Source organism: Papaver somniferum, chromosome 5, assembly GCF_003573695.1.
Source record: "Papaver somniferum cultivar HN1 chromosome 5, ASM357369v1, whole genome shotgun sequence".
NCBI lineage: Eukaryota > Viridiplantae > Streptophyta > Magnoliopsida > Ranunculales > Papaveraceae > Papaver > Papaver somniferum.
The window spans coordinates 182,837,071-182,850,964 of record NC_039362.1 but is presented as its reverse complement, the minus strand read 5'-3'; the positions used below and the strand labels follow the sequence as shown (position 1 = coordinate 182,850,964).

The 13,894-nt window shown below is 34.3% G+C and overlaps 2 protein-coding genes and 1 long non-coding RNA gene across 10 annotated transcripts; 2 read left to right on the top strand and 1 right to left on the bottom strand.

The window, feature by feature from the left end:
* Positions 1–2,047: 2,047 nt before the first annotated feature.
* LOC113278295 (cysteine-rich repeat secretory protein 55-like) lies at positions 2,048–3,090 on the bottom strand. Its single transcript, XM_026527177.1, has one exon. It carries the CDS (start codon positions 3,082–3,084, stop codon positions 2,290–2,292), a length of 795 nt encoding a protein of 264 aa, XP_026382962.1. The 5' UTR covers positions 3,085–3,090; the 3' UTR covers positions 2,048–2,289.
* Positions 3,091–4,923: 1,833 nt separating this feature from the next.
* LOC113280256 lies at positions 4,924–6,171 on the top strand. Its single transcript, XM_026528905.1, has 2 exons — positions 4,924–5,695; positions 5,876–6,171. The coding sequence occupies exons 1-2, from the start codon at positions 4,924–4,926 to the stop codon at positions 6,169–6,171; spliced, it is 1,068 nt and encodes a 355-aa protein (XP_026384690.1).
* Positions 6,172–7,434: 1,263 nt separating this feature from the next.
* On the top strand, positions 7,435–11,336 carry LOC113283873. Of its 8 annotated transcripts, none has more exons than XR_003327787.1 (11): positions 7,435–7,839; positions 8,010–8,175; positions 8,265–8,375; positions 8,566–8,912; positions 9,043–9,144; positions 9,273–9,331; positions 9,520–9,586; positions 10,173–10,351; positions 10,459–10,632; positions 10,807–10,872; positions 11,016–11,336. It is a non-coding gene; the product is annotated as an uncharacterized LOC113283873 (long non-coding RNA). The 8 variants fall into 8 exon arrangements; XR_003327789.1 differs by having other exon boundaries at positions 9,266–9,331; XR_003327792.1 differs by lacking the exon at positions 9,273–9,331 and having other exon boundaries at positions 8,833–8,912.
* Positions 11,337–13,894: the final 2,558 nt, after the last annotated feature.

Here is a 13,894-nt window from a genome sequence, read left to right as displayed (position 1 = left end):
GGCTACATAACTTGTTATAGATGCATAACTGTGTTATGAAGATACATAACTTGTTATGCAGTCAAAAAATGGTTGCATAATTCGTTATGCATCTTTTTTGGAGGCTGCATAATGAATATGCAGTCAGTTTTCGAAAATTTTCCCTAAAACGATGATCACCTCCGATTTTTTCGTGAAAAACAAAAATTTGATATTGTTGTTTGTACTCGTTGCGTAGCTCTCTTTAAAAGATTTCCAACGATATAAAATTTGTAAAATTCCAAGGCGCGGATTTTTAGATATATTATATCCAAGTTGCGTTGCCAATTATACCTCTGAAAAATTAGGATGCATAACGAGTTATCCCTGAAAAAACAGTATGCATAACACATCATGTGGATGCATAAACCATCATGCAGACAAGTTTTAATAATTTCGGATAATTATGGGTGTCACAAAAATATTTATGGATATCACGATATCCAAAATCAATTGTGAGACTGACAATGAGAATATTTTGTTTTTGGGTCTCCCCTAAATTTTCCTTTTCTTTTTGCATTCGTAAGTCACGCTTAACTAGGGATCAACAATTCCTGCATGAACCCTTACAAAACACTTTTCCTCACCTATGATGAGCCAAACCCTTGCTTATCATAGGAAAACTGGCCAAATTAAAAAAAGAAAAAAAATCACTTTTGAAACCGAGGTCGTATAAAGTAAGATCGAGTTATGATTTGGTGCCCTGGGATATGGTACTAGTATATATGATTCAAAAAATGTCAAAAATACCGTTGATTCGGTGATCAAACCATTCACTCGTCTGACAAATGTTTAGACGAACTGATCATTAGGACGAGATTGAAAATAGAGTTTTGTTCTGCATGTCAGTATCAATACCGTTACCGACATACATTGACTTGTCCATGCTCGAAGTTATGCAACTGAGCTGAAGTAAACATACAGGGTGTTTATTTAGGAAGACCAGAATTATTGCAGCTCTTAGCGAAGAATTAAATCAATTGAGTGCTCTGCATAAGTCAAAAATTGCCAAAAATGATTTTGATTAGACATCATCTTCTAAAAAGAAGAAATTTTATACATTTGACTCATTTTGCGGCTGAAAGCCTTGTCAAGTTATTAGGATTTGTAGACTTTTAGTTCAATCATTGTCGAACTTGGCAGAGGCCAAGTTGGATGAAGCGCAATTGTTGACGTATTTGGCAGAAATAAATTGAGTAAAGCGCAATAATTGCCAAATATTGGCACGAGCCAAGTTTAATGGAGTGCAATGATTGTTGGATTTGAGTTCAAGCTGTCAGTTACGAATGTTTGCATCACACGCATGCCAGAGCAAAGGAGTTAGTTGAGATAGTTATGAATGTGTGCATCATACGCATGCCAAAGCAAAGGAGTTAGTTGAGATTGTTATAAAGAGGCTTTATAACTAAGTTTGGCATATTCTAATCATCAAGAACAGATTTGGCATCATTTGGCTTGACAACACAAAAGGAAAGGTGGCAGTTGAAAAACAGATTGGCGGTTAGAGGAATTACCATATGGGACATGGTTGTTTCATGCGTATGCAAGTGTTGTGCACGTTTTTTGGCTTTGTAACTACTATATAAATAGTGTAATAGGCATTAGAAATCAGTAGGAGAGAGTTTGTAGAGATGTAGCCTCATGTTTGAGAGAATAAGGCATCATTGAGAGAATGATGGCCTGTTTTGGTCAATGTGATGGCCAGTTTTGTAATATTCCTTTTGGTGCAATAAAATGGGTGTGTTACAGTATATCTTTGTGTTCTTATGCTGCTGATTTGAGAATTGTTTACATGGCAAACTTCTTATGCTTATGGGAGCATGAAGAGTTAGAGAGAAAGAAAAAAAGACTCTAGTTATGTATTTCCTTACGAGTGAAGGCAAATGCATACTTTGATGCAAGTATGCAAGGCTAAGTACTTATAGGTGAAGTTGATTTACTGAACCACAGAGTATTGCCGGTTATGTCCCATGAAAATTTTAGACCCCATGAAAATTTTAGACCGTTAAATGAGCATGTGACAACTTCCAAAATGAAAGTAATTTATTTATTTTTGGTATTATTACATCATATCATGTGGATATGATGCTAAAAGTAACTGCCGATATAACGATGGTTCAAGTACTTCAAGCTCTCAAAGGAAAGATAGGAATCCATCCCATCGTACCAGAAGAAAGTTCCTAAATTAATCATTATGCAATAGCAAATTATTATAAAACTTTTAATAATCTTGAGTAGGCATTTCTAGCCATACTATTACTAGGTTGAACTCTATGGATGCAACATATGTCTTGAATAGACATTTTTATCCGTGGAATTGACGGAATTTACCGGGTAAAATATCGGATACAGCTCGTATCGAACAAAACAACTACTGTATATAGAGCGACATCCTTTCTTATCCTTACAGGATCCAGCATAATTTCCAACCGCAGTTGCTAGACATTGCGAGCAAGCAAATTTAGATAAATCTCTAGTGCACTGTACCAGAGAGTATAACGTTTCGAATTCTGATAACTTAGTCTGTCCTTTGGCGAACCCAATCTTATTTTTACGATCCAATGCTTCACCAGTAATTTTATCCGTTAAATCTCCGAGTACCTTCTCGAAAAAAGTAGAGTCGCCATTAACGTTTCCAACGTTTGCGTAAATGACACCATTAGAATTATCTAATTCTCCTATAAATTCATGAGTATCGTATCGTAAGAAACAGAATTCGTAGAGAATTCTTGCATCAGCTTGGTTGGGACATAGTTTTTGGATTTGGACTGATGCTTCTTGGATACACTTGGAGCATTCTTTGGTGTTTAGAACATCTCCTCGGCATTGAGCTTGACCGTAAACACGGTCATTGCCGGAACCGGAAGAGAGAAACGTGTAACCTTGGTTTGAAGTTTGAGATACTAAGTTTGGTAGTATATCATCAATGTTGGATGAGATTTTTGTACTGTTTATTTTCTTGTTGTCATTGCAGAAGCTCCACCAAGGATCTTCTGCATTGGAGTAAGTAAAGGCAAGAAGAAGTGAAAAGATAAAAATGAGATGATATGAAAAAAATGATGCCATTGGGGAGCTTCTTTTTAGTGTTTACTCTCTGGAGTTTGGATGTGTTCTTATATAGATTTTTGAGGAGACAGAGAGACAGATAAGGTGGAGGAGAAATGGTTATGTCATTGGTCACGGGAATACTATTCAATGGCAGACGTTGTTGACCGTTAATGGAACTTAGTTTTCAAGCTCCACCAAAAGATTTTAGTGGAGTAAAGGATATTCCGCACGTTTTTTAAATATTGGTTTCTAGTTAGTTGTGATGATGATTTGCTCCTAGCAGAGTTCTGTGAAGATAAGTACTTGGTTTGCTTAATAAATCTGCAAGTTTTTGCAACTCTGCAAGTCAAGCTTAATTAGAGATCATCAACCATTAGCACATGAAGGAACCCTTGGAAAATAAAGCTAGGAATGTGATTTTGATTTTTTCTTTTGCATCTCCAAGTTGAGTGGTCTTGTGCCGACCTCCCAAATAGGAGGTAAGGAACAGACTGGGGACCTGACTTTTCACATTATCTCAATAATGTGTGGTGTATGGTCATGTTGTTTTTTTTGGAGTACCCAAAAAATCATTGCGGCTCTTGGTTATATCAATACTTTAATCATTTATTAGTTTGGCTATCAGAGAGGAGAATTTGCATTCATTTTGACTCATTACATCATTGTTAGTTTAGTGTTTTGGGATGATTATTATTAGATATATGTAAAGACAATATTTGTAGACTTTTAGAGCTGTTAAATTAGTTGCAGCCATAAGTGGCCATTATTTATGACAATCAAGTGTGGGATGATCTCAATAATTCAACCCTACTCTACTTTCTTTGTTAAGACGGGTCTAGTGGTGATTCCCAGCCATTTCCCAATCACCTTTACACATCAGTTTGGGAAGGGCCTGACTTTTACAGTTTTTCTCAGAGAAATCCAGAGACGGATAACCGTTAGCCGTTTTAAGCAAAAAAAAAAACGGACAATCAACCGTTCTTCAAATAACGGCCACTAATCGCCCGTTTCCGTGAAAACGGTTATCCATTAACCGTTATTCCTATCTTGACCAGTCAAATCATGTTGAACCGGCTAACCATTAGCCGTTTCCTGTTTAGGCTAAAGTTTCAGGAACAACGAACACAGTTCATTCTGTTCATTTCCCCTTTCTTCCCTCTCTTCTCAAACAAAAACCCTAAATAACCAAATAAACATCACCTACACAATTTTAAGATTTGGGTTTGTTGTGGAAGCTCTTAATTGAAAGTTGGGGTTATTTTTGAGGAGGTTAATCATCTCAATAATCAAAGGTAATCCAATAAACTTAAAAACCTATTTTTTTTTAATTTTTTTTTTCAATTGAAAAGATTTTCATTAATTATGAGATGAATAACATAAATTGAATCAGTTACTACTATGTGAGGACTTGAATTTGTTTAACATTGTTGATTTTAGGGACTTAAATAGTATGTCTAATTGTATAGGTTATTTACAAGTTATATGATTTGGTATGATTGAAAATGAGATAATTTAGATTGTATGTCTAATTGTATATGTAATTTACACGTTATAGATATTAACATGGTCATAAAACGCTGCACTTTTGTTGGAATTCATTTGCAAATGTTGTTAAACTTTGTTATACTTGAATTCTTGTGTTAACTTTGTTAGATGTCCATTTTGACACTATTTTATTGTTACTCCGGTGTGGTTGTTAATTGAAGAATGTCTTTAAGGAGATATATGTCAATCAAATTGGGGGTTTGTCTGACCGATTATTCAAATGACGAAGATACAAATTAAAATCTTCTCATGCTATATCAATGTTTGATGCAACATACTCATAATTTGCATCAACCCGTTCCAACCCAAGTGATGAAGAGAGAATCAATCAATAGTAATCGTGCCGAAGAGGATGCAAGGTTGATGCATGATTATTTCAATGATGGTTGCACTTGGGGACCGAAAAAATTTCATGGCCGTTTAGGTATGTATCCACCCCTTTTCTTAAGAATTATGCATAAAATATGTGAGGTTGACCCCGACTTTCGAAAAAGAAAAGATGCTGCAAGAATTCCAGGTCATAGCCCACACATGAAAATGTATGCCGTTATGAAGTGTCTTTGTAAAGGTATCCCACCTGATAGCATTGATGATTATACTTGTATCGCTGCTTCTACTATTTACTATTATATTAAGAAGTTTTGTGATGCAATTATGTTTGGGTTTAATGCGGAATACATGAGACGTCTCACTGTGAATGATATCAAGTGGCTGATGAAGAAGAACGCATCTAGAGGTTTTCCAGAAATGCTTGGTGGCCTGAACTGTATGCATTGGGGATGGAGGGTGTGTCCGATGGACGAGGTGGGAACACACACAGGCCACAAAAGTTATCCCACCTGTTTTCTTGAGGAGGTTGCTTCATACGATAGGTGGTTTAGGCATGGTTATTTTGGAGTGGGTGGATCAAGCAATGATCTTAATGTTTTGAAGTCCTCCAATTTGTTTGATGACAATCTCAATGGTATTGCACCACCTTGTCATTTTACTATCAATTGGAACCAGTACACACAGGGGTATTATTTAGTGGATGGAATTTATAAGAGTTACTATGTGTTAGTCCAAGATTACGGTGCACCCAGTGGTATTTCAATTCTCGAGTTATTTAACAAATATCAAATGGATAAGAGGAAAGATGTGGAACGGGGATTTGGGACACTGCAAAATAAATTTAGGATCCTTTACCACAGATATAACTAATAGGAAAAGCAAGATATGAAATCTATCATGAGAACCTACTTGATATTGCATAATATCATTGTAGAGGATAAACATCGTGACCCGAAGTGGAAATATGTGCCAGACCCACCTCATGCACCTATAGTCAGAAACTTGAGGCAGACGAGCGAGGCATTACAAAACCCAGTTTTTCAGGAGAGACTTCGTACGGATCTTGCAGCTCATATATGGGAACGACATGGTCAAGGTCCAAGGGATGGTGACATGCCTGGAGATGCGATAGACAACGAGTTGGATTCAGGAGAAGACACGGAAGAGGTTGATGTTGGTCAAGACCATTACGACCCAGGACAAATTTTTTTGGCCTCCGATTCAGAATAATTTTATTATATGTTTTTTTATTTATGTAAGCGGTGAGACATGGTTACTAAAAATTTAAATTTAAATTAAGAAAAAACATTACATTTGCTGGAAAATATTAAAAACATTACATTTGCAGGTACTAAGAAAAGACATTACATTTACAGGAAAAAAGAAAATACATTACATTTGTTAAATAACATAACATAGAAACACACAACAGTAAGATAACCTATAAATTAAGCATATTATATTCTTTAAATAACTTGGTAGATTATAAGATATGTTCTGGATTGATTAACAAATGCACTCCAAATATATCGTTAACGCTTGAGTGACGAAATGTTCCCCTTCCTTGCTCACTAAACTTAATTTTGGATAAAATTACGTCATTATCTGCTTCACGTAGACAAACCCTAAAAAACCCTGCATTTCATCTTGAGGAAAGCTAGGCGACACCGAAGAGCATTCAAGGATCTTTGGGTCACACCCGCTCTTGAATGAAACTCGACCGACATATTGTTCCAAAAAGTTTCAGCTAGCATATCCAAAAAATCTGGTCGATCAACTACAGTGAAAAAGCTTCTCACAAGTTGAATATCTTCTTGTTTACTAAAATTAACCATTATTTTTTCTAAAAACTAACAGAAAACAAAATGTAAACCAACAAATTTGATAAATCGAACGGTAAAACTTGAGTGGTGAAATTTATGTTTGATATTTGATGGTGATGAAGTAAAACTCAACCTCTGATATATATACGTGGTTTGAAATTTGAACGTTAGAGGAAAACGGTTAATTGTTAGACGTTCTTCTAGGTAACCATTAGATTAAAAAGACCGTTGATGATCTAACGGCAACCAAAGTATAACGGGTAACTATCAACCGTTTTAACGGTTAACTATTAGCCGTTTTATTTCTTGTCCGTCAGATCTTCAACGGCTAGAATCATCATGTGGACAAAAATCAAAAACAACTAATCATATGACGTTTTAATATAACTTTTGAAAACGCATTATAAACTAGTGGAAAATGGGGATTCTTCAACCCACTGAATCGACTTCCGATGACCGTCATTTGACCATTTACCGATCAATACGGTCCGGGAATAAGAAAAAAACTCTGAGATGGCTAAAACTAATCGCGGAATAATTACCGTTTTATCCCTGAGTCAACCGCCGACCCAGCGACCGATGAAACACGATTTACTTTTGATAAATTTTATTATTCAGCATATATATACCTCTTTATCTCTCCCCTCTCCAATCTCACTTTCTTTCTTCTTCTGCTGCTATCAGCTCCCGGTCCCCATCTCTAACCTAAGAAACTAGCTCCATGAAAATGGAGAAATCAATAACCCTAGATGCTATTTCAACCAAACTAATAAACCCCTTCTCTTTGTTCTTCTTCTGAAATCCCTCAACTCACTATTCGAGTTGTAGATCTCAAATCTTCTGGGAATAGATTCAATCCATGTTTTTTTTTTCATTTTTAGGGGTTTTATCAAAATCTCTAACTAGATCTAAAAATAATAATCATCTCATGAATGATTACTACTAAATCTGTTGGTTTTAGGGTTTTTAGAACTTGAGAATCTTTAGATGTTCTTTGAAGATTTAGATTGGTTGAAGTCGTCTTCAACCTGCGAAGTAAAAATCAATACCCTCACACCAAGAATCGATTTCTATGGTCGGTACAAAAAATTGGTTACTTTTTATTTTCATCACAAATCGATTTTTTTTAGCTCACTGGATAGATGTCCCCTGTTTAGTTGTTTTAATTGAATCTGAATCGTTTTAATTGAATCTATTTAGTTGTTTGCATTTTGTTTTCTATGATTGCGGTTGGGTCATTCGTAGATGCCATGGCAAGAAACTGAAAGTGGATTTCTGATAGGAGCTGTTGCTGGATAAATTTTAGGATATTTTATATTTGATTCAGTCATATGTATTGCTAGCCTTCTAAGTGGAAGACTAGTGAGGGAAAGAGTTGCTTCAGCCATATGTATTTGCCTTACAAATTAAGGTAATTCGAAATTTTCACTACTAGTAGATTTATGTTAATTGGTTGTGTTTCTGGAATGAAATTTTGAAGTGAGTTTGTGTATTTTACAGGACTCATATGTTAGTGTGGTTCTGGATATTGGTGTTGCTGAACATGTTGCTCAACATTTGCTCTATATTTTTCTTATAAAGATGCTAGGAGTTGAACATCCAGGTGCTAAGGTAAGATTGATACATTAGGAATGCGTATATTTTTTATTCTTTGGGTTTGTTTCTGTTCTTGAGAAGGATTGATGTCAACTTTAGTTTGAGTTATATGCAAATGGATCCACTAAATGTTGATTGTAGTGTTGCTTAAGTTTATTGTAAATTTATTGAGGAAGTTCCTTATATGAGCGAGGTATAATTACAGGGTTTAAGCAGGTTGTTCTGCTTATAAGTGATGTGGCTGAAGCTCTCACGAAGATGAGTGGAACTGGTGGCCACACCTTGGGCTGTTTTCACAATCAGTTTTCTCATCCTTTTTACTGTGGACATTAAATTTTCTGATTGATATTTCTTAGTGGTGAATATAACCAAGAGTCTTGGTGAATGCATCACAACGACATGATATTTGTATTTTGTAATATCTTCAGACATTTTAGGTTTGTATTTACTACATGTTGTTCAAACTTCACAGGGAAGGTGCCACAAAGAATCCTCTGGATTTGAGGGACCCTGGACAACCAACCCCCTAGTGTTTGATAACTCTTCCTTCAAGTAAGACTATTCTATACATTTCAAATTTAAATTTTGTCTATGTTTTAAGAATGCCTGTGTTATATGTTAAGTTGTCAATATATAAGGTACTAATGTTTTTTTCTATATTTTTTATTTGACTTCTTTGTAGGGAGCTTCTAAATGGGGAGAAGGAAGGCTTAATCCAACTCCGAACTGATAAGACACTCTTGGCTGATCCCTTTCTCCGTCCCTTGTTGAAAAATATGCAGAGGTTTGTATTATGTCATAATCAACTAGCATCCATCACCATATTTTTTGAAAATAATTATGGATAATGGATTTATAAAACCATAATTTAGAAGAGTCCATACAAAAGTTCATTGACATTTCAGTGTTTAGGACGATAATGCCATCTTTGCTGACTAAGCTGATGCTTACCTGAAGCTATCTAAATTAGGGTAAGTTTATAGAATTATTAAATTTTGAAATGACCGAAACCCATTTTTTCGCATTTAGTTTTGTTGTGGCATTTGGATTTCTATTTCACCATATTTATTTTTCTTTAATATTGCTGCTCTTTTAAAGTAAGCACAAGTTGTTTCCCATTTTTGTCTACTTATCAGAACCTTGCACCTGTATTGTGTAGATAGCATCAAGAAGCATACAAGGAGAGCTGCAATGAAAACTGCAAACGAGTTCTTATTACGTGACAGGTTAGTGAACTATGTTTATAAAGGAATTGGATTCATGCAAAATGGTTTAGTTAAGTTTTCATTTTTTTCTCCTTATAAGAAACTTGCACCTGAATTGTGCAATTAACATCAAGGAGGATACAAGGAAGTGGCAATACTGAAAATGCTTTAACTTTTGTTGCTCGGCTGGGTCTGTTCCGCACCAAAACCATAGTCTCTTAAACCACCTCCTTGTATTTTTGTTGCATCCAGCCCAAAATGAGCAAGCATGTTCCATGATAAATCTCTTGTAAATGAAGATACTTACGAACCTTTCTTTAGTTAAGTGTTCAATCATAGTCGGTATTATAATAGTGAATATCTTCTTTGTTACCTTTTCTTTTCAAGCGTTTTGAATTCATGCTGTCATAAAGTTTGTTTCATTTTGTACGGATACGTCTCAACAAATTTAAAAAAGAATCTAGCTACCTTTTCAGTGCTTGAAAGCGTGAAACTATTATGCATAAGTAATTGTGAATTGTACTTATTCTTCTAGGATGGTAGCTTGAGATTTACTTTGTTTCCGCTTGTCACTAACTTGATTAAATTTTGGTTTGATTCCTTGTAGGGTGGAAGGGAGACGGAGATCCAGGCTATTCATCTCTGTCTCTTTCTGTTAGCTTATCTGCCCTGTATCAGTAAGGTGCCAATACTTAACCTTAAGGTTTGGCATTACAAGGTTTGGTTCTGTCATCTCACAAGGTTCAGCTTCATGGCTTTTCCAGAGGAGAAGATTTGCTTCTGCTGGTACTTCTCGATGCCAAGTTCACTTCCAACTTAGGGTATTCCTCTATACATCTGTGCAGGTTCTAAATTTCTGCTAATTAGAAAAGGTTCCACTTATTGACTTTCAGAAGTGGTACTCGTATCTCTCATAATTGTGCATTATGATTTGGGTTACAACCTCAACTATGACTTGCACTCCTCAAGCAGTTGATGTACCGAGGAAAGCTAATGTTCTTATTGGTCCAACAAAGGCTGCTGGCACTGAAGGGATATGATTAACTATCCCATGATATAAGTTGTAGGTGAAGTCTCTTGCTCTGAACCTTCTTATACTTTCGTAATCTCCTTGTAGTGTATAGAAATGTTATTGATGGACATTATGGATCCATTTTCATCCTACTCATTCTAGAAAATGATCAGAAATGTTATTGGTCTTTCTTGCACAAATGGACTTATACATTACTTTCTATTTGAAGCTTGTTTCTATGTGGTGGATCCAAACGATTTATCATCTCATCCGGCAGGGGTCTCTGATGTTCAAGGTGAGTCTGCTACGCGCTTAGATCCTGATCATTTTTCCAAATTTGGTATGTTTTCATCTCATTTTCATCTTAATGGTGTGAAGGGAGGATTCAATTATGTTTCTTTCTTGTGTGGTAGTTCTTTATATTTTATAAAATTACAGGTGTTTGTAGTTGAACCTCCTCTGTTCTCAGACCTTGTGGGGTATTTTTAATCTTTGGTGCTTGTTGTTCCATGTTGGATTTGTAGCTGAACCTCCTCTGTTCAGGTACTGTTTGTGTATCTGATGTGCTTATTAAAATTTAACTGAGTTGGTGGGTAAACTAAAAATGGTCGTGCTTCTTTTACTGTTTTTGCATATTCACTACACCAAAACCAGGATTTTGTAACTGTGAAACCTGTCACAGTTTATTTTTCAGTCACAGATACACCTGTGATAAGTCCTGCAACAGTTATAACTGTTATTAAATTTTGTAATCGTGATAATAATTAGGAATATTAAATTTTTTTATTAGTCACAATAATATTTGTTGACAATTTTACAGACAATCACAATTATAATTCAAAGTGATGATTCCACCCAAATATTTCACCACATCTCAAACAACCCCAAAATTATAAAACTTTGAATTTTACTTGTCACTAATTTTCCCACATTTATACAAACTAACAATTATATTTCATTTCTATAAATCAAAATACAATTTTTTTTTTTTTTTAATTTTCTTAATATTAGAAAACATGATCAAGACCAAGTCAACAAGTCATGACTTTATAGAAATTTGACTTTGACATATCTGCTTCTTCCGAAGACGGTGAAAATTACCAAACTATCCTTATCGGAATAAGTGCAATAAAAATTCAGAAGATTGTGAAAATGACCAGACTACCCTTATCGGAAATCAGTAAAGTAAATATTACAGACTCTGAAATGACTATTTTACCATATTACCTTTAATGGAAAAAAAAGTGCAACAAAATATTATGCAGAATGTGAAATTTACCAGACTACCCTTATCAGAAATAAGTGAAGTAAGTATTACAGACTGTGAAAATAAGCATATTACCCTTAATGGAAATTAGTGCAATAAATATTATGGAAACTGTTAAAATGACCAGACTACCCTTATCGGAAATAAGTAAAGTAAATATTACAGACTGAAAATAATCATACAACCCTTGTAAGAAATAAGTAAAGAAAATATTACAGACTGTGAAAATGACCATTTTACCCTTACTGGAAATAAGTGCAATAAATATTATGGAGACTGTGAAAATGACCAGACTACCCTTATTGGAAATAAGTAAAGGAAATATTACACATTTTGGAAACGACCATATTACCGTTACTATGAAATGACCATATTACCCTTACTAGAAATAAGCGCAATAAATATCATGGAGACTATGAAAAAGGCTATATTACCCTTACTGGAAATAAGTGCAATAAATATCACGGAGACTATGAAAATGACCAAATTACCCTTATCAGAAATAAGTAAAGTAAATATTACAGACTATGAAAATGACTATTTTACCCTTATTCGAAACATATGCAATAAATATTATGGAGACTGTGAAAATGACCAGACTACCCTTATCAGAAATAAGTAAAGTAAATATTACAGACTGTGAAAATGACCATATTACCCTTACTGGAAATAAATGCAATAAATATCATGGAGACTATGAAAATTACCAAACTACCCTTATCAAAAATAAGTAAAGTAAATATTACAGACTATGAAAATGACCACTTTACCCTTATTCGAAACCTATGCAATAAATATTATAGAGATTGTGAAAATGACCATATTACCCTTACTGAAAATTAGTGGAATAAATATTATTAAGAGTGTGAAAATGACCAGACTACCCTAATTAAAAATAAGTAAAGTTAATATTTCAGACTGTGAAAATGACCATACTACACTTACTAGAAATTAATGCAATAAACGTCATGGAGACTATAAAATGACCAAACTTCCCTTATCGGAAATAAGTAAACTAAATATTACAAACTATGAAAATGACCATATTACCCTTAATGGAAATTAGTGCAATACTGTGAAAATGACCAGACTACCCTTATCAAAAATAAGTAAATTTAATATTTCAGACTATGAAAATGACTATAATATTTATTGCACTTATTTCCAGTAAGGGTAGTATGGTCATTTTCACTATCTGTAATATTGACTTTACTTATTTCTGATAAGGATAGTCTAGTCATTTTGACAGTCTCCATAATATTTATTGCACTTATTTCCAGTAAGGGTAGTATGGCCATTTTCACTATCTGTAATATTCACTTTATTTATTTCTGATAAGGATAGTCTGGTTATTTTGACAGTCTCCATAATATTTATTGAACTTATTTCTAATAAGGATAAAATATTCATTTTCACAGTCTGTAATATTTACTTTACTTATTTTAATAAGGGTAGTCTGGTCATTTTCACAGTCTCCATAATATTTATTTCACTAATTTCTAGTAAGGGTAGTATGGTCATTTTCACAGTTTGTGTGATATTTATTGCACTTATTTCCAATAAGGGAAGTTTGGTCATTTTGACAGTCTCCATAACATTTATTGCACTTATTTCCCTTAAGGGTAAAATGGTCATTTTAGCAGACTGTAATATTTACTTTACTCATTTTTACAAGGGTGGTTTGGTCATTTTCATTGTCTATGTGATATGTATTGACTTATTTCTAGTAAGGGTAATATTGTCATTTTCACAATTTGTAATATTTACATTACTTATTTATGATAAGGGTAGTATGGTCATTTTAACTGTCTCCATGATATTTATTGCACTAATTCTTAGTAAGGGTAATATGGTCATTTTCACTGTCAGTGTGATATCTATTGCACTTATTTCTAGTAAGGGTACTATGGTCATTTTCACAGTCTCCATAATATTTATTGCACTTATTTCCAGTAAGGGTAATATGTTCATTTTTAATATCTGTAATATTCACTTTACTTATTTCCGATAAGGATAGTCTGGTCATTTTGACAGTCTCCATAATATTTAT

Excerpts from the sequence above, each read along its gene's own strand:
- LOC113278295 (XM_026527177.1), bottom strand. The coding sequence starts at position 3,084 with ATGGCATCATTTTTTTCATATCATCTCATTTTTATCTTTTCACTTCTT.
- LOC113280256 (XM_026528905.1), top strand. The coding sequence starts at position 4,924 with ATGAAGAGAGAATCAATCAATAGTAATCGTGCCGAAGAGGATGCAAGG. Across the intron at positions 5,696-5,875 it reads AGATTACGGTGCACCCAGTG|AGGATAAACATCGTGACCCG; the intron begins GTATTTCAATTC and ends ATATCATTGTAG.